Source organism: Lates calcarifer, linkage group LG8 (assembly GCF_001640805.2).
Source record: "Lates calcarifer isolate ASB-BC8 linkage group LG8, TLL_Latcal_v3, whole genome shotgun sequence".
Taxonomy (NCBI): Eukaryota; Metazoa; Chordata; class Actinopteri; family Centropomidae; genus Lates; species Lates calcarifer.
The window spans coordinates 8,744,143-8,763,450 of NC_066840.1; the positions used below are offsets into that span (position 1 = coordinate 8,744,143).

Below are 19,308 nucleotides of genomic sequence, written 5' to 3' on the forward strand. Positions count from 1 at the left end.
TTTCTTATTCTCCTGATGGTGAAGTGACTGGAGAAAGGTACAGAAGTTAAGTTAGTAATAAATTTGAGTGACCTATTTTAGTTTTAAAAATAGCTTAAAGGAGCTTTTGTTTCCAAACTTTAAAGTCATTTTTAAAGCTATGTACTTTCATGGACTTTCAAGGCATCAGTACAAATAACAACACACAAGATAGCATCTCCATTTGGTATGTCGCATGTTTTATTTGTAGCCAAGCACTGGAGAGAATTCATCGCTTTGCCAGCAGGTTGGCACAACCAGTCTTATCCTCCGTAGTGCAAAAAGAGGAGTAAGGGAAGTTGTCCATTAGATCAACACATAATTAAGATGAACAGTCTAACTTTCACACAGCTTAAATCGCACTCGTGGGATGAGCACTGAGAGTGAAACAGACGTTCACTGTCATTTTGTACATTATTATAAAATGAATGCCCTTTGCAATTTACATAAGCCATTAATATGGACAGCCCCAAGAAATTACTTTTTACATTCATAAATATTACAGCAACATTAAAAAAATACTGACATTAGGCTGGGTTGCAGTGAGAAAGGACAGCAACAAGAGCAACATACTGTGGGGTTATGCTACCAGCTTATAAATTCCCACTCACCCTCAGGTATGGTAGACTTCAGGTAAACACTGTGGTAGGCTACATTATCTGAACAGGAAAAAAAACTGAAACGGTGCAGTAAGAAAACAAGGTATTCTGTTAAATCCAGAAAAGATTAACACTGCGAAATGATACATTTTCAGCCCTCATTTTTGCTTTGAATTGATGTAGGCTAACAGCTCCATTTTGTTAAAATGCCCAACTCAGTTCACAATTAATAACCTTTCTCTCGCACGCTGTAACACTATTCAGAAAACAATAATCACATAAATAAGCTATTCATTATAAGCCTACATTAAAACAAAGAACCATGTAATAAAGAAAATATGACAGTACCTGATTGGGTTGGATTCACTTTCACAGTGAAGCTCTTGTAATGTTTTCCATTAGTCTCCATGCAGACTGCAATATGGTGCAATTCTTGACTTGAAAGGAAAATAATGTGATCTCAGGCTGAGACATTACACAGGACCATCAACACAACCAAAAAATGTATGAGAATACAGGGCCATAATGAGAACTATGCTGACTTTGTGCATTCAGGAGATGAAAACATTTGATCTTATTTATCCAACAGGTTTGGTTGTTTGAGTGGATACAATATAAAATACTGTTCAAGCAGCGACTGAAATACTGCTAAGAATGAATTTAAACCATGTTAAACTCAGTTAGTTTGAAGCACTGAATGAATATCAGGCATATTATTTTCTAAAACCACACAGGCAAACAACACTGCCCTCTGGCCAACAGCAGTAAAAACCAAGGGGATGAAGTCAAATGCACCTGTGGCAAGTAAACCGTTTTTTAAAAACACTGACGTAAAAGTAAAGTACCATTTAGATGAACACAAGTGAACCTCATTAAGTTTTCAGAATACTCAGCTGTAAGTTTCACTAAATACTGTATGTAAGGACAGGAGAGGTGATGCACACATTAGTGGTAATGGGAATATCCTTGTGCTCATGCTATTTCACATTCAGCTGAGACATAGAGAGTGACCGGACTGACAGCACGAGGCATATGTAATGTATCAGTAAAGCACAGGGGACCTGCAGAATAGCTAAAAGACTGGAATGTTAAGGCCTGCCACGCAATCAAGAAGGCAGACGCAAAATTACAAACATGCCATGATTAGAAAATTAATGTTAATTCTAATAATTACAACCCCATCTTCACATCAGGAACACAAACTTTAATCAGCCTCTGATCAAACACAGAGGCCTGATGTAAATATCAGACAATAATGTCTGTTAAAAAAAAAAAAAAAACAAAGGATGGAAATGTGTTTCTCAGAAAAATAAACAGCAGTTCATCAACAACAGCAGTATTATTTCTGAACTTTGGGAAACACTGAACTTTACATAGTAAACAGGGCCATATACATAAATCAGGGGAAATAAATATCTGATAATGCCTGGCTCGAACACCTGATACCTCCGGCTACACAGTAGTGCAGTGGTAATTTATCTAATAATCAAATGAATAAGAGCACCGCAATAGCACGTACCCAATGCTTACAGTCAGAGCTGCAAAATTAAAGCTTGCAATTCCCTTCCAACTGAACAAAAAAACAAGGTCATCTTCCTTTTTGAGAGCAGCAATCGTTTAACTTCCTCGTACCTCAAATCATACTGGTCATCATACTGATGTCGGGAGTTCTCAATTGCAATATCTGCATGGATTTCAAACGTGGTCACCGACGGGCACAGAAAATACATTAGCTCTCCAGCAGCTGCTGACCTATCTGATAAAAAGAGAAGGCAATGTTGTATTCAGTCCTTCTAAAACCCTGGAAAATCAGCTCATGGACAGAGAGTTGAGCCGTTACATGAACAACTGTGCTGCTGTGCCAAAGGTAGTGTGCTCTTCAATAGAGGACTGGTATGTTCTCTCTTCCACTGTATTAATTAAAACTTTAATTAATTTGATTAAAATAAATGCTCTGAAAGCACTGTTTGATAAAACTCCTGCATAGGCAGACAAAGCTGAAGCTGGGTAAAAATGTTTTTGTGCAACACTACTGAAAGCAGACAGAGTACAAAGGATGAGTGTGCCTGTTACAGTGTGCCTGTACCTTGGTTAGAGCAATAATTCAACAATCTAGACACCAGCTGAATCCTTGACACCGCTCTCCTCAGAGCAGCTGTATCTTATCCATATTATCTTTAGGGGATATACTGTACTCAGTACCTTGTACCTACAGTATGTGTACCATAAATAATATCTGACTGGCTCTCAAACCTGCCTCAGGCAAGTTTCAGCCACAGAGATTAAGACAAGGTGGATTCCACACCTGACCAATCAGCAGCAAGACGTGCGAGAGGTTTTGCGGTTGCCATGGAGATCGATAGTACTACTCAGTAGTGCGTGGTCAATCTGGTCCTCAGCAGCCAGAACCTCTCTGACAGCTGCCTCGAAAGCAGCTGTGACATTAGTGTCATCCTTAGCACTGGTCTCAAAGTAAGGACAGCAGCCGTTCTCTTCACACCACGCCCGCGCCTCCTCCTCCCCCACCTCCCTCTGTTCCATGTCTACCTTATTGCCAAGCACCACAAAGGGGAACCGCTCAGGGTCTTTAACGTCTGAGTAGTACATGAACTCCTTCTTCCAGCAGCCGAGGTTCTGGAAGCTCTGCAGGTCGTTCACAGCGAAAGTGAGCAGGCAGCAGTCGGCGCCTCGGTAGAAGGGCGTGCGTAGCGACTTGAAGCGCTCCTGACCAGCTGTGTCCCAGATCTGAAGAGTGACCAGGCGCCCGTCCACCTCCAGGTCCCGGTTGAGGAACTCCACGCCGATGGTGTGAAAGGACTGGGAGTCGAAGCGGTCTGTGACATAGCGGTTCATCAAGGAGGACTTGCCCACTCCACCGTCCCCCAGCAGGATCACCTTCAACAGCAGGCTCTTCCCGCTCATCATGTTCCCTCCCACCCAGAAAGGCCTCCTCACTGGGTTACAGCCCCCCACACCAGGTGGCAGACCAGGGTCAATTTAACCTAGAAAGGCAAAATCAGATATTTACTATGAAAAGAGAAATGCAAATCACTGTTGAGCAATAGGAAATGAAAGAATCTGACTTCTCAGAAAAAAATGCAACATGCATCCACCCAGAGTTTGACTGATGATTCAGAGCAGATTACTATAGGAAAAGACTGGTGTTCTAGCAACATTTATATTCAACCTCAAATGAACCTCTCTGGCAGCATATGAAAGCCATATGAGAGATGTGTAATGGTTGACTAGTTTCAGGAACACAATGACAGGGGTGAATGACCAAGATGTCTGCCAAAGGTCTCTGGCTGAAGAAAAGATAGCTCTGGGCTGGACCACTACAGCCTCGTTGTTTACTCCATGACACAGTAACTCGGACTCATGGCTGTCTACACATATAACAGCTGGCTAAACTGAAATAAACAGATGCCAGTCATAGTGTGGGGCATAAACATTGCCATTACATTTTTTTTTAAAGCATTTGTTTGTGACATATGTCACAGGTGACGAGATGAGTCCTACGCCACAACAAGAAGGGCGAGTCAGGATCAAACGCCGACTCTGGAAACGGCCACTGCACCTGCGCAGACCACCAACATGTCACAGCTTGTTGTCAATTGTGGCTGCCGGATAAAATTGTCCTTTAACTACCTCGTCGGTGGTCTACGTGTGTGAAACTGTCCAGAGAGTGCTACAGAACAGAAGTTAAACGGGAACCGAAACAGGTAACAGACTTCTAAATATAAACCCTCATGCAAAAGACCTGAAACTGTTGATGCTGTGTAGCGGCTTAGCAGAGCCTCGCAGCCAACTAGCAAGCTAGCCGGCTAGTCTGACGGCTTGTTGACATTCCAGTCCAGCCAGGCTAACCGTTAGCCTCAGTGCATATGCGACTCAAAACAATTTTTAAAAAGCACGGTGAGCAACAAAAGAACAAATGTTTCAGTGAGGTGTTTAATCTATAAATGAATGCAACTAACAGAAACAGAACAAACATGTGTTTTCACTCACCCTGTTCCTAATATTTGTTGTTGCGTGGTCTGCCCTGCTCCCCTGCATCTGACTGAGATTGAGTGTCGTGACGTGCGCGCGACCATCGAGGAGCCGCACGTGCACACCGCCCAGGCAAAGCGGGGTCCTAAAGTCCGACAATCTAACAACTCTCCATAGATGATGACAACAAAGTGAATGTTGGTGAATGCAATGAGTAGTGTTCTTAAGTTCACTTTATACTTCTTTACTCTGCCTTGTTGATTAATCTATAAATTGAATGAATCTTTTGTCAACAATTTAAGTCATTTTTCATGTAAAAATAAAATATATTTCGATGGTCACAGCTTTTCAAATGGGAACATTTGCTTATTCTCCTTTTAATTATCTCAATAACTTTGAGGTTTGTTGACTTTTGACTGACAGGGACTCGCTAAGTAAGATTTCCATCAGTGTTAAAAGCAGATGGCGATACCTGTGAACTTTGCCCTTTAGAGAGAGATATATTAATAAAGATACACACTACAGCTGCACTGATATACAACTAAAACTGTCCAGAGTGAAAAACACAGTAAAGCTGAATGTAAATTTACATCAGGAAACACCTGTTTTTAGTCCTTTTAATCTTTAATTTAAAAACAACAACAATTATCTTTTTTATGACTATTTTACATAACCTATTAAAACAGCTACCATTCATCTTAAATAGAATATCATTTACATTATCTAGTTAAAACTAGGAAAAGCAAATTAAATAAATTACATGGAAACGTTTTATTATATTAATATCTCATCTACAGAAGTAAATGCAGGGTTAGTTTGTATTTGTATTGGAGACGATATTTCAAAGCTGTTTTGACATCATATTAGTTTTTTGCATTCAGTAGTTGTTTTAACCTTAGTACTTTAAGATGACTGTTGTCATATTTTGTGATAAAATGAATGCATCTTTGTCCAAACTGAACACTGAGCAAACTTGTGCTGCAGTGTTCACTGATATTTAGTAAAACCTCAACTGTAGAGGGCGCTGTGATTTGACGTTAGTTTTCGACCTAAAGAAGAAGGAGGGTAGGGGGGAAAAAAAGCAGAAGCGTAGAAGAAGAGACCAGCTGTGTTTATTCCCTCTGTACTGTTGGCTGTTATCGGTCAGCATCCCGTCGTCACCGCTCCTCAAAGCCAACTTTTACAGAAAACAGACACACAGCTTTTTGAAGAATAAAGAGAAACGTACCTTCATGCGTTTGCTGCAGTGACAATGGTAGGAAACAATCAATGTTGTGATGCTGATGCATGCTCTGATAACACTGACACGTATGACTGAAACGTTAGCGAGGCTGTTTGTTAAACGAAGTTGGTTGCAAGCAGAGATAACTTTAAGTTACGGCCACTAACGCCGACTAATTTCGGTCAGACATATAATTTCTGTTCTTTCCTACCGGGCAGATGGCAGGAAGGGGCAGGCTGGTGCCCTGTGTGTGTCTGGGGCTGTTTGGCGTCCTGTGCTGGGTATGGGTCTCCTTTGCCTCCTTTCCGGACGATCAACTTCCCCTGGAGGCTTTAGACGCAGTGGACCGTGGAGCCTTTCATCCCCAGAGTGCTCTATCAGAGATGGAGTTTGCCTCCATCAGCTCATACAGAGGACCTGGCAACAGTGACCGCCGCAGAAACAAGGAGCTGCCCATCATCCTCTGGTGGAGCGGGGGGCTGTTCCCACACTTTCCTGGTGACACTGAACGCATTGACTGTGCCACGTCCTCCTGCCTGGTCACGAGCAACCGCAAGGTACCAGATTTCTTCAACCTCCCAGGGCTCTAGATAGATAGAAGATGCATGCACACATTAGTAATAATTATCAGGCCAAGTTGTTCTGCCAGTAATTTTCAGTTTGATCTTGGAAGGTCCAGCTGTACAAGCGGACATCCTCCATCATCTTTTATGGGACAGACTTCAGAGCATATGAGGCACCGCTCCCTCGTCTCCGCCACCAGACCTGGGCGCTGTTCCACGAGGAGTCACCCATGAATAACTACGTCCTTTCTCACGCGCCGGGAATCAGGCTCTTCAACTACACCGCCACCTTTCGCAGGGAGTCTGACTACCCTCTGACCCTGCAGTGGCTGCCCTCGCTGGACTACCTGCTGCAGCCCGTGGCCGTGCCCCTGCAGGAGAAGAACCGCCTGAGGAGGGAGGGCCTGGCCCCCGTGCTTTATATGCAGTCTCACTGCGATGTACCATCAGACAGAGACAGATACGTCAAGGAGCTCATGAAGTACATCAAGGTGCGGTTCACTAAGATGCCTGCCAAGAAGGGGTGTAGCTGTTTCCAGGTGGTGCCTTATTTATCTAGATTACCACTGGTGATTTGTAAGTTCAGGGAGGATTCAATTTTTCAATTATAGTAACAAGGTGCAGTCCAGTCCAGTCATAGTTTTACAGTGCTGCAGTTGCTGTCAAAGCAGTAAAAGGTTCCAGTCAGAGAGCAGACTGTGACATTGCCAAGAAAGCTTAGAGTGTCTGTTGAGATGTAGGTCATGGTCAATAACAGTAACACCACTGTAAACACTTTGTAACTAATTGCTCTCAGAGAATTAAATGTTAGAGGTCAATTAGAAATGTCTAATCGGGCTTTTGTGAAAAATGTAGACCATTAAATGTGTGTCATTGTCTCATTAATAATCTCTTACCAACTGCCCCCTCACATCTTTTCCCTCCTTTCTCACACATTATTTCTGTCTCTGTAGGTGGACTCTTACGGGAAATGCTTGAACAACAGACCCCTACCCGAACATCTAGAGGACACGTCCACCGCTACCGGCGAGGAAGCAGGATTCATGAATTTCGTCGCACGCTACAAGTTCCACCTGGCGCTGGAGAACGGCCTGTGTCCGGACTACATGACAGAGAAGCTGTGGCGGCCCCTCCATCAGGGCTGTGTGCCTGTCTATCGAGGCTCCGCTGCAGTGGCGGACTGGATGCCCAACGACCACTCTGCAGTCATCATAGATAACTTCCCCTCGCCAAAAGCTCTCGCTGACTTCCTCAAGCGTCTGGACGAGAATGATGACGAATATGCAAAGTATTTAGAGTTCAAGAACCCCAGCCGAATTACCAACACTCGCTTGCTGGAGGCTTTAGAGACTCGCGAGTGGGGGGTTAATGACATGACTAAACCTAACTACCTGAATGGATTTGAATGTTACGTGTGTGACCAGGAGAATGCAAGACTGGCAGCAGAACGAGCATATAAGAAAGCGCCTAAGAAGAACCAACCTCCTCAGCCTAAAATGGCCGATAACTCTCACATGGGATGCCCTCTGCCCAGCCCCGGGTACGGAGACGTCCAAGACTTATCTGCAGATGACGGGTGAGTTAGTCTGTCTTAAATTAGTCACTGTGCCAAGCTGTGAAATCCCTTCACTTTCTGTTCTTTAATGTGAATAACAACGTCACGAGGGCAGAGAAATCAACCTTTTTTAATTGTCTAATTAAAATATCCTCTGTGATGAGCCTAATCTGTTTGTATATCTGTCTGCAGATGGCTACAAATATGGCCTCAGGATTACTGGCAGAGTCTGGACCAAGCAGAGGGGCTGGAGTCTCTGATAAGACATAACGAGTCAGACCCTTCACTGCTGTGGAAGCACATCCAAAACATAGCTGTGAGCAGAGCCAGAGGAAAACACTGACACAGGCCTCGAAACAAGCAGGAGGATGGAGCACATCCAGGCGTACAGGGGTGTCCCATATTATGCATCCCCTCTGTTCAAACGAGGGAAGGAAGCAGAAATGACTCATATTTTTGCACCTGAGCCAAAACTCCCTTTATTCTCATGAGCAGTGTAGTTATACTGTAACAGATTTGGATATTGCATTCAGCTGACATGATACTTTTGTCCTTCATTCCAAGTTCAGTAATGGGAAAATAACACTATATGCTAATATTTTCAAGTTGGTTTATCACTATAACCGAGGTGCCATCGTTGCCCTCACTCAGCCTTGCATTGTTAACATTAACTGCATACAGTGCAGTTATTCCAGAGATGCACATTCTCGTGGGAGGCACACTTTGATCGGATTGGGGCAGAGCCAAAGACTTGTCCTCTGCACCAGGGGAGCTCTGCCTAACTGTGTGTGAAGACCATCAAGAGAGTAGCCAATGAACTGCATTAGCTTCTTTACAGTTACTCAGCAGGTAGCTGATGGTTATTAGCTGAAGTCATATTTATGTGTGCAGCTATTTTAAGCAACTATGCAAGGAAAACATTATTTCACCAAGGAATGGAGAAAGGCAGAGCACAGCTCCCAGTGGGAAAGCACTACTACATTTGTAAAGTACTCAGGAGCAGCTCATCTGATGAATTTCTGTGATAGATACTTTACACTTTAACTGTATTCTGTTACATGATGCAGAGATTATCATTAAGTGCAATCATTTTGTAACAATGCTTTTCCAAAACATGTAACTGCTCGACTAATGCTGCTCCACAGCAGTCTTGTGTGTCTTGTAGCACACTACCTGTGTATCACGTATTTCTACCAGGATCATATAAATCATTTTATTTTGTTAACAAAGCATCATACATTGTGAACACACTATTTTGTATCAAGAACAAAGGAAGTAAACATTTTGTAACAAAGTAATTTTCTTGCATAACTATTGTTGCTAAATTATAACATTGTATCCCACTTGCCAGTTTTAGTCTGTTCACAGTTACATGTAGCGCATCATGTTGTACAGACATATCCTTCATAGTCTACTGAGGCAGATACAGCTTTCACCACCAGGAAAAAACAACAACAACAACAACAACACAAGCTTGTTAAACATGTTTGAGAAATTAGAAACGTGACCTAATGTAAGAATCAACATTAAGCAATGGTATTGTTCACTATAGCAGTCTCTTTGAGCACCCAAAACCACAGCAAAGTTCAGACTGAACACAGTCCGAACTTTGCAAAAGACCAGTTTCTCACTTTATATGCAAATGAACATGGAGGGAAGGGGACGAGGATAAGAGGCTGCTGAAGAGCTTTGATAATCAGTCCAAAGCTTTGGAGTAGCAGCTCTCGCAGTGGACTTTTCCACCATGGAGGAACATACTGTAGAGAAGGTCTCCCATAGGCCTACTACACACAGCACACTGAAAAAATAGTGAGAATGTCATTAGAAAATGTAATTTAAAGAAAATACAGCTTAGAGCAGTGTTTTTATCCTTGAAATTCAGTAATACATTTTTTTTGCTCCATAATACACAGTATAGAAAACTGTTTTTAGTAACTGGCTACATTAACTGGCAATATACCATGTATATATATATACAGCTAGTCTGGGTGTTCTGTCTAAAGATAACAAAAGGTAATAGTACTTCCAAAGTTCCCCAGTTAACATGTTATTTGTTTATCAGTGCAACAAACAAGTTGTGCTTTTACAGGTGATTATGCGCCAGTCTTGTCATGAGGTTTCTAGGCAACCACTGGAGACACGAGAAAGTCGGTGCTCCTGGTTAAGACATAGTCCAGCGCAAACCAGATATAATGTGTAAGTTTTTATTAAACTTAAGAACTGCTGGTAGAACGAACCTTAGAACTATGTACAGTTTCCCACTGTTCCCCCAGTCTTTATGGAAATCTAACATGAGAGTGATATCAATCTGCTCATCCAGCTCTTGGTTTAAAAAGTGACTAAACACATGTTTCATTACTCTTTTGACCAAAAGCTCATTTTCTCCGGGGACTATATCCAACATTTTAGAGCACCAATAAATACCACTTTGTATCTCCAACAGAACTGTATCTGAGCAGACAGTTGAATTACCTTGAAGCAGGCAGGGTGACAGTTGATATTGAGGTGCTCAATGGTGATCTTGGCGTCATTGCCCACCTGCTCTCCGCAGTATGTACAGGTGGATGTCCGCGAGCCACTGGGGAAGACAAAGTGATTGAGATAAGTCAGTTTGCTGATACAGAAACGGCTCTTGTGCAACCACAGCTCTGTCTGGTTAAATAACCTGTGACCTTTTCTGTCCTGTGTGAGGGAATTTAAGAAGTGTAAATAATCCTTTCATGTCCCTGCTTAGCCTCCTAATGAGCAGGCTTGGTGGAATTTCTGTCCTACTGCTTATATGTATCTAGTTTCGTCAGAACTGGAAATAATAAGGCAGTGGGAGAAAGGGCTTAGGCTTAAAGCTGGTTTAAAACAGGTTTAGGGAATTGTGCTGTTGCCAGAGCGGGAGCTGTAAGAGTAATTGACAGAGCTTGATATCAAATAATCTGACCCACTACGGAAATGAGAGCAACTACAGAAAGCAAAATTCTCTGAATAAAGTGTACTTTCACTCGCTGAAGAAAATCTGCAGGTGAAACGTTTGAAATACAAAGAAGCTGAAGGTAAAGGTGAAGTGAAACTTGCGATACCAACACTGAAAGTAGCTTAAGTGTCAGTTAAAACAGAAGTGACGAAAAGAGGTTCAATTTTCAGTGGAAGTGTGATTGCTGAATTAAGTTTAAGGAACCTGATTTAGCAAATTGAAGTGTGAGTCCTCAGTTTTTAAGTTGAAGTGAAAAGTTAAAGTTGAAATGTTATCCAAAGTGTAAGTGATGAACTGAACTGGAAGTGTTAGTTAATGTGGAGATCCTGAGAGTGTAGTAATAGTGCATAAAACGAAGTAAGATATCAGCTGAGGTGTCAGCTAAAGCGTTAGCACTGAAAGCAATTAAAGTGACTTGTGTATGAACAGTTAAGTTGTGAGAAGTTTTATTTGTTGGTCAGAGGCCTCAGATCTGAAAGGATCTGAAGTGTCAGTCAAAGAATAAGTGGTGAAAGGAGTTGAAATGTCAGCTGAAGAGAAGAATGCAGTCAAGAAGTAACATGTAACTGGTGAAAGCAGTTGAATTGTCATTTAAGGAACAAGAGATGAAAGCAGTTCAAGTGTTAAAAAGGGCTCAGGCTTATAGCTGGTTTAATACAGGTTTAGGGAGCTCTGTTATTACCTGGAGTAAGTAGAGGGGCTGCTGTATGAGTAACTGGTAGAACTTGATGTCAAATAATCTGACCCACTGTGGAAACAACAGCATTACATAAATCATCATTAGAGCAGTGTTTATTTAGTTTTTCTAAATCAATACTGTTATTTTTTGGTGGAAATAATGTAAGCGTCCTACCGATCAGTCGAGTCCGTGGCGTTATACAAGGACAGCTCTGTTGCATTGACATACTCCTTCACATATACAAACCCCCTGGAACAGAAACAGGCGAAGGAAAGAGTGAGTTTAGTTAAGATAGATATTAGTTGTCACTTTTATTTAAAAGTCTAATGTGCAAAATCCCTCACTTTTTGGTCTCAGGTTCTGGTGTTTGGACACGGCCGGTCCTCTTCTATCACAGTGCTGGAATAGGTTTCATGACTGGAGACAGAGTGCAAGCAGCGTTACTCTCATCTTTCACTCACTGACGACAGCAGTGTGATGGGTTATACAGAGGGGCTCTACATCTGTCAAATGTAACTCAGGAGATAATCATTTTCTGCCATCGCTTGTTAATGGCATGCTGTTTAACGGGCTGTGATTTGACAAAAGGACATCTCTAATACACGTCATTAATCTGACATCTGGAGACTCATAATTAGAAGGAAGGAAATGAGGGCAAATTGAAAGACAATGGAAGAGCAGATCCTGTCATTTAACTTCAGTAACAGAGTTGAAGACAGGAGACTGTGTCACCAGGCGCCGTACAGGAGTTGCAGGTAACTTTATTTCCTAGAGTTTAGTGTTAAGCGGATACAGCTGCATTCCCAAAGGGTTTGGCCTAAATCTCTCATCCCCCCAGTCTAAGACGGCTGTGTTACAAAAACAGAGACAAAGGCTAGATATGGTAGGTGAAAGTGTAAAACAAGCCCAGATGACCTAAATATTGGATATTGGTGTTTGATATCAAATACAATTCATTAAATGAAACATTTAGACCACTCAGAGAATAACAGGAAAATGTAATTTCCTTGCAGTAGCCAATCCTTGTTTGAAATTTCTGCAGTCATAAAACATAAAGAGCTCTGGTAAAAGTGTCTTTACAAAAAGGGAGAAAATCAACAGACCAAATAGTAGAAAATAACACTCAGGAGAAAGTGTTCTTGCATTATTCTGTGTGTGACGCTAACAAGATCATAAACTTACCGATCCATAGCAGGCTCGGGCTCGCTGTGTATCTCTCTGGAAAGTAAAGAAAGCTATATTAGACTTTTACTGTAGGCTGTAGCAGTCAATAAGCTGGACACCAGCCAGTGAACAGGAATTCTGTGGGTTTTTATAAGTGTGTAAAGCTGATCTTTCTAGCTCACAGCTCCAGAGGGGTCGGAGGTTTATTGACCAGGTGCGGTCTGTTTTCTTTTTGTGCTGCAGCATTGTCTCATCCTGAGCCCTCCTCCCTCCTCCTTCCATGCATTGTAATGGTAAACATCACCTATATGCCTCTCACGCTCTCCAGTTCCTTCTAATCTCCGAGGTTTTTTTGATCATAAGATGGGAGTTTTTAAGAATTTCAAAAAGTTTTTTTTCCCAACCTGATAGTGGTGATGGTTGTGACTGTCTGCGACTGTGTATTCCTCAGGGCTACAAAACAGAGGACATTCCTGCATTACAATAAGTCTGGCAGCACAGATGAAAAACAGTGACAGTATTAAAGTGAAAAATAACACATTGAGAGGAAGTTGATTATTCTCTGAGTGAGCCGTGAGGAACTTGTATTTAGCTCGCTTTCAATTAAATAGTTGACAGCCGCTGCATTTTAAGGAGCTATAATCACATCCTGCTAAAATGGTAGAAAAAAATAAAAGTGCTTTAATATGCATTTAATGAGCTCATCCACGGCAGCAATACCTTTCCTCCTCCTCCTCCTCTTCTTCTTCTCCCTCTTCCTCTCCTGTAGTGGATTTGATAGTATATACAGTGGGCGATGTCCACCTGTCCCATGGGGAGTCATTTTCAGTGGACCTTGAGCACAAACAAAGACAGGGCATATAGCATAAGAGAAGGATGACTTCACGCTGCATATATTAAAAAAAAAAAAAAGAAAAAGGCTGGAAGGGGATCTGTTTACCGCAGTTGTGAGGGGGAAGTTGTAACCAATATATATCTGACCTATTTTCATCAGCATCAGTGCACAATGTCTTCTGGCTCAACGAGTAGATTCCGCAAAAGCCTAGTTACTTCACTGTAGTGAAAGGGAAGGAGGTTACCGGAATAAAAGGAGCAGATATGCACCCGGGGCTTTTAATAAAAAAGATGACTTACTTCCTCTCAAACATGATCAGCGTCTCTTGACCTTCAGTTTGGCCTTCTGGTTCAGGCTCTTGGCTGGGGATGGGACATACATTGAAAGGCTTTTAGCAAGTAATGGACAAGGGATGGGCTGCATGTAGATGAGTGAAACATAGTAGTCGCGCGCATTGTGCAGACGCTTAAGAGTAAATCGAAGTGTGTCATCACCTCTCCTCTGTGTTAGCCTGCTGAGGTGTGCCGGTGTCCCATGAGCGTGCCCATGACCGGTGAGTGCTGAAACTGAGGAGCCAAAGTGGAGAGAGAGGGGAGACGGTGCAGACGTTGTGACAGATGAAGCATATCAGACACGGGTTATGTGCACTGTTTGAGAAATTGATTTCTGTAGGTCCTCTCACACACACTCTCACACATTCATAACACAATTATGCACTTGGTTTAATACCTTGTGGTGTCGGTGTTGATGGGGATGACGTCATCTGCGAGGGATTTCAACGCACTGCCACTCATACTGTCAAACACACACAGTCACATTGTACATAAATAAATCTTACTTTTAGTGCTGAAATGGCTCATCAATAATCAATTAGTTGAAAATCAATTAAGTAATTTAAAGCAAAAGAGACAAACATTTTCTAGTTTCAGCTTCCCAAATTCTATATTTTTATCATTTGAATATCTTTTGCACTGTTGGTCATTTAAAACAATTAAACACATCTGATGTCTCTGGGAAATTGCAACAGGCGTTCATCACAATTTTCTGGTATTCTATAGAAAAAATGATGTATTTACTGCTGGGGTGCAGATTATTTTCTCCATTAATTATTTGTTTTATCGATCAAATGTCAGAAAATAGTGAAAAATGACTATCATAGTTTATCAAGATCTAAAGTGATGATCCAAAAAGCCAAAGATATCCAATATACTGCACAATGATTTAAGACAAAGAAAAGCAGCAAATCATTGTTGTCTTTCTAACTTATAAATTTTCTAATCATTTCAGCTCTAATCTACTGATAGAAAATAATTAACAAATTAATTAATACTGAAAACAGTTGTTAGTTGTAGCCTTATTTTACTTCATTTTTTTAGACTTAAAGAGTGCAACTAACTTACTTTGTGTCTGGACTTGGATCTTTGGTCTCCATGAATGTGGTTGATGCACTGAAGACATATGAAAATAAATAATAAATCAACAAAAGCATATCAATGAGAGAGCTGCTGATAATCATATCTTCTGATTATGAATAATAATTGCTGCAATAACGTATAAAGTGAAGCAGCTGTAGTTACATGTTACCAACAGAGGTTACAATATAGACAAAGAGGAATTTGCATTATCGTTCCCTGTACCTGTTGATGGAAATATCTGTGAGGGGTTGGAGCAGGTCAGAGGAGCTGCAATAGAGAAAAGTGGCTCAGAATCAGAAACTGCTGCATTATGCATGCTGAGATGCTATCGGGCTGGCTGGAAAACAGTCACAGCTCCAAACCAATATGATTACCTGTTAGGGGATGTGGTCCCTATCGGATATGGATCAAACGGATCAGCCGAGCTGAAAAACAATTTCACACTGATTTCACTCTCAATTGTCAGCATGGCCCATCTTGTGTCGGAGGAATTCTGATCACATTGACTCATAATGGAAAGATTTAATGCAGTTTGAATGGTAAACAGAAACACAGAGGAACCAGGGGCCAGACTCAATCAAAATCAGAATCTGAATGTCTTTGACAAATGGAGAGAGCTATTCTGCTACTGAATGGCTAAATCAGTGTATCTCAGGTTTCCTTCACCTAAAGTGAACCCTGTTTACACTTGATATCAATTACACCAAACAAACCATTAACATTATCAAGTCTGTTTTCAGATCTCTGGCCAACAAGTACATTTTTCCTACAGACAATCATTTTTTTATTACCCACATTAAACTTGACTTACCTGTTTAACAGGGATGAAAATGTATCTTACAACTGAAATGAGTTTTTTTTCACTCAGTGTCAGTGGAGGTAAACCAGTTTTTAAACACATTTACATACATATTACATACACTATGACGGCAACATCTTAAAGCCCCGGTTCATAATATATAACAGGGTAGTAAATAAACTACCTTGATTCAGTGACTGTAGTTGTCACATGTGAGCTCCAGGGATCTGCACTGTCCTCTTCACTGCGCCGAGGCAAGATAGAAAAGTAAGGAGGAGTGGTGCGGATGAATGGCATGATGGGAAGAAAAGAGAAAAGAGGGCAAGTAAAGGTTAGTGTGGTTCTTCTCATACACTATTTATGACGTCAGTCCATTAGAAAAGCTTGAAATCCACTGAACAATTTAACGAGCATGAAAACCATCTGAATATAGTACAGGATAGACTTCCTCTGTGTGTGTGTGTGTATGTATGTGTGTGTGTGTGTGTGTGTGTGTGTGTGTGTTCTCGTACCTTTTGTCAGTAATGATCACAGTTTTGGTGGTTATAGTGACTGTCTCTGTGGGGCTGGCGGGCAGAGAGACACAGTACAGTTGCAGGCAGAGTTAGTATAAATCATTACACGGCAAATCTGAATAGGATGCATTTCTTAGCAGGAGCAGCTCTGCATAGATAGATAATTGTTTAAGAGCAGCCTGTCATCTCCCTCTACCTTTGTGTTTCTTTGGCTGTCTCATCTGTCTGCTTCTCCTCCTCTCGCTGCGTGCTGAGGCTGGCGGAGACAAAACAAAGCCGCAATACTAATCAGTACAGAACATTCTCTTCTATTTCCAGTTGCGCGGCAGATAAGACGTGGCTTTTCTGTTTCAAAGTATTACTCAGTCGCTTCAGGAATCTGCGACTTTGTTTTCCATCTAACGTAGAGCAGGGGGTTAAAATAGAATGCTGGAAGTGGAGGAGGCCCTGATTTATGGATCAAACTTGAGGCGGATGGAGTTTATTAAGAATCTGAGATGGGGGCTGAGATTCTTTGCCCACCCCTTCCCTTTCTCCATCTGTGGTGATAAGAATTAGTGGTACAAGAGGGAGGGAGGGACGGGGGTGGGGTGGGGTGGGGGTGGGGAGAGGCCTTCACATGTTTGTCTCTTTCTCACCTGCGTGCCTCTGTGTTGATTAAAATGACATCATTAGCCAGGAGATCCAGGGCGCCGCCGGTCTTGGCTGGCTCTGTCTCGCTAAAGAAATCAAACACAAAAGCAGAGCAGAGTTTGCACACCGGCTCCCTTGAAACTTGATATCCAACTCTGGCAAAGGTAAGTCAAGGTAATGCTTCAGCTTGCTACTGACAAGGGAGCTATTGATTTTCCACTGATGAAAGGATAACTCTTTGCATAACTTGGTGTTAGGGGCTTGGGCAGGAAAGCGCCTTCTTCCTATACCTGTCTAGTCCGCCGAGCAGATCCTGACTCCAGCGTCCTGGGCTGGGGGGAACGGGCGCCGCCTCTGTTGCCGACTCCTCTGGACTGCGGAGGCGGAAAGACGAGAGAGGAGAGAGAGGAAGCAGAGAAGATGATGAACAAAAGAGGGTGGCGGTGGGGGTGGATTTAGGATTCAGGGGAAATTTCAGAGCAAGAGCAGGGCCAGTTGAGGCAGAGGAGAGGGGGGGGGGATCATTAGAAGTCCAACAGTGCCACCTTGTGGGTAACATGCAGAGGATTTACTTAAGTGAGAGGATCAGTAAGAACATATTTCTAACATACCCATCATTGAGAGACAGGAGATCGTCTGTTAGCGGTTCATTGTTGCTGAGTGCTGGAGCTGGCTCCTGTTCAACACTGCTGACAGTGAGAAAAAAAAATCAGTGCATCTGCATTGGCACACTCACACACTCACACACATACACTCTCAATATTACATTTTTAAGTGCCCCATGTAATGAAGACTAATTCGGGACTCCTTCTTGTGTAAGGTAGTTTAAGGGACCTGAAACTGAGATGTGGGATATTTTGTGATTACTTTGAAGTGAACACAGTGGTAGTTTGTTGCTATCTGTTTTCTTGCCAGCCCTGCAATGACAGGAATGAGGAAGTTGTCGGTTTCATACCCGTTCTCTGCGGCGCGGCTGTCCGCTGAGCCTCCTTCTTCCTTTGCCAGCTCTGGCTCATCATCCTTGACGCTGGAGAGGAAACAAACTCTGATTATCAGATGGCATGCTGTTAAGGCTGGCGGCACTAACACATTAGCTGTGCCATGGTAATCTTTTTTCTTTTCTTTTTTTCTTCTTCTTTTTCTCTATTTCTTTGTCCAGTACCTGGTTGAACTCGTGTCGAAAGGGATGAGATTTTCGTACATGGCGGCGAGTGTTTCAACTCTGGAGCTGTGAAAATAAATGGAGAACAAACACGAGGCATTCCAGGGCTGCTTTCAATCACACATGTGAAAAGAATGAGAGCAAACATACCAGAGACCTAAACAAAGAAAACCATCTGAAAGCACATTTACAGCTTTGCTTAAGAATTATTAGCTATTTAACTATTATTAAAACAACATTTGCAAATGTTGAAGTTTGAGGCTCATTATCGCAGTGCTGGATATAAATATGTGTCATGCTGTTGCAGTGGTAGAAGTATAAAGATCCTTTACTTATGTGAAAATGGCAGCACCTAAATATAACAATACTCCTTCACAAGTAAAAGCTTAAGAAAAGAAGTAAAAGTGCAAAATGTACTTAAAGTGACAAACGTAGCAGAAAAAAGGTTCCTGTGAGTGTTATATTATCATATATTCAATTACTGGACTCACTGATGCATTCATGTGTAAGCAGCATTTTACTGTTTATACTGTTGTTTTAGTTGATATTAGGTTGATGTTTGTATGTAAAATCTTAATATACAAGTGGTTTAGGTAGAGAACTTGAGTTGCTTTCCACCACTGATGCTAAGCTATTGTATGTGGCAGCACTGATTTTGATATCTGAGAATCTGACCTTGGCTTTGGAGACAGTTCAGATTCTGGTTCTGGCTCTGCCACTGGTTCCAGCTCTGCCACTGGTTCTGGCTCTGGCTCTGGCTCTGGTTCTGGCTCTGGTTCTGGCTCTGGCTCTGGTTCCAGCTCTGCCACTGGTTCTGGCTCTGGCTCTGGTTCCACAGCTGCAACTGGTTCTGGCTCTGGTTCTGGCTCAGGTTCTGGCTCTGGTTCTGGCTCTGGCTCTGGTGCTGATTTAGGTTCTTCTTCAGGTTCAGGTTCTGTTCTCACTGCGATCGCTGTCGCAACAGTCACTGGGACAGGTGAAAGTGGGACAGTGGACACTGGAGGAGGTGATTCTGGGACAGGTGGATCTGGGGCAGGGGACACTGTAGCAGGTGATTCTGGGGCAGCCGGAGCCAGGAGCAGCAGGCGCTGGAGTGTCTGACGCCGGGGTTGAAAACGCTGGGATGAGTTTAACCAGAGGGGTGGCAGCTTGCCCAGAAACATCTGAATCCTCAGGTTCCAGCTCCTGTGCAGA

At 42.4% G+C, this 19,308-nt stretch overlaps 3 protein-coding genes across 6 annotated transcripts; 1 reads left to right on the top strand and 2 right to left on the bottom strand.

The window, feature by feature from the left end:
* Window positions 1-197: 197 nt before the first annotated feature.
* On the bottom strand, window positions 198-4,735 carry rab9b (RAB9B, member RAS oncogene family). The gene is made up of 2 exons (XM_018675659.2): window positions 4,626-4,735; window positions 198-3,619 (listed from the first exon to the last, which is right to left on the bottom strand). Exon 2 carries the CDS (start codon window positions 3,540-3,542, stop codon window positions 2,931-2,933), a length of 612 nt encoding a protein of 203 aa, XP_018531175.1. The 5' UTR covers window positions 3,543-3,619; window positions 4,626-4,735; the 3' UTR covers window positions 198-2,930.
* Window positions 4,216-9,245, top strand: fut11 (fucosyltransferase 11 (alpha (1,3) fucosyltransferase)). 2 transcript variants are annotated; one of them, XM_018675655.2, is made up of 5 exons: window positions 4,216-4,339; window positions 6,048-6,386; window positions 6,503-6,883; window positions 7,346-7,968; window positions 8,140-9,245. In XM_018675655.2, the coding sequence occupies exons 2-5, from the start codon at window positions 6,048-6,050 to the stop codon at window positions 8,288-8,290; spliced, it is 1,494 nt and encodes a 497-aa protein (XP_018531171.1). In that variant the 5' UTR covers window positions 4,216-4,339; the 3' UTR covers window positions 8,291-9,245. The 2 variants fall into 2 exon arrangements, with proteins under 2 accessions (XP_018531171.1, XP_018531170.1); XM_018675654.2 differs by lacking the exon at window positions 4,216-4,339 and adding an exon at window positions 5,701-5,862.
* Window positions 9,147-19,277, bottom strand: LOC108882883 (proteoglycan 4). 3 transcript variants are annotated; one of them, XM_051072217.1, is made up of 22 exons: window positions 18,790-19,277; window positions 18,115-18,180; window positions 17,908-17,979; window positions 17,564-17,638; window positions 17,243-17,326; window positions 16,958-17,038; window positions 16,516-16,575; window positions 16,317-16,370; window positions 15,989-16,048; window positions 15,380-15,430; window positions 15,228-15,272; window positions 14,991-15,038; window positions 14,320-14,385; window positions 14,085-14,156; window positions 13,890-13,952; window positions 13,160-13,589; window positions 12,774-12,809; window positions 11,936-12,008; window positions 11,766-11,840; window positions 11,595-11,660; window positions 10,420-10,525; window positions 9,147-9,745 (listed from the first exon to the last, which is right to left on the bottom strand). In XM_051072217.1, exons 1-16 carry the CDS (start codon window positions 19,275-19,277, stop codon window positions 13,457-13,459), a joined length of 1,518 nt encoding a protein of 505 aa, XP_050928174.1. In that variant the 3' UTR covers window positions 9,147-9,745; window positions 10,420-10,525; window positions 11,595-11,660; window positions 11,766-11,840; window positions 11,936-12,008; window positions 12,774-12,809; window positions 13,160-13,456. The 3 variants fall into 3 exon arrangements, with proteins under 3 accessions (XP_050928174.1, XP_050928173.1, XP_050928172.1); XM_051072216.1 differs by having other exon boundaries at window positions 11,799-11,840; window positions 17,564-17,641; XM_051072215.1 differs by having other exon boundaries at window positions 17,564-17,641.
* Between the last annotated feature and the right edge of the window lie 31 nt (window positions 19,278-19,308).

Excerpts from the sequence above, each read along its gene's own strand:
- fut11 (XM_018675654.2), top strand. Across the intron at positions 6,387-6,502 it reads TGGTCACGAGCAACCGCAAG|GTCCAGCTGTACAAGCGGAC; the intron begins GTACCAGATTTC and ends TGATCTTGGAAG. Across the intron at positions 7,969-8,139 it reads GACTTATCTGCAGATGACGG|ATGGCTACAAATATGGCCTC; the intron begins GTGAGTTAGTCT and ends ATCTGTCTGCAG.
- rab9b (XM_018675659.2), bottom strand. The coding sequence starts at position 3,542 with ATGATGAGCGGGAAGAGCCTGCTGTTGAAGGTGATCCTGCTGGGGGAC.
- LOC108882883 (XM_051072216.1), bottom strand. The coding sequence starts at position 19,277 with ATGTTTCTGGGCAAGCTGCCACCCCTCTGGTTAAACTCATCCCAGCGT. Across the intron at positions 16,049-16,316 it reads GTGATCATTACTGACAAAAG|TGAAGAGGACAGTGCAGATC; the intron begins GTACGAGAACAC and ends GCCTCGGCGCAG. Across the intron at positions 14,157-14,319 it reads ATCAACACCGACACCACAAG|TTTCAGCACTCACCGGTCAT; the intron begins GTATTAAACCAA and ends TTGGCTCCTCAG.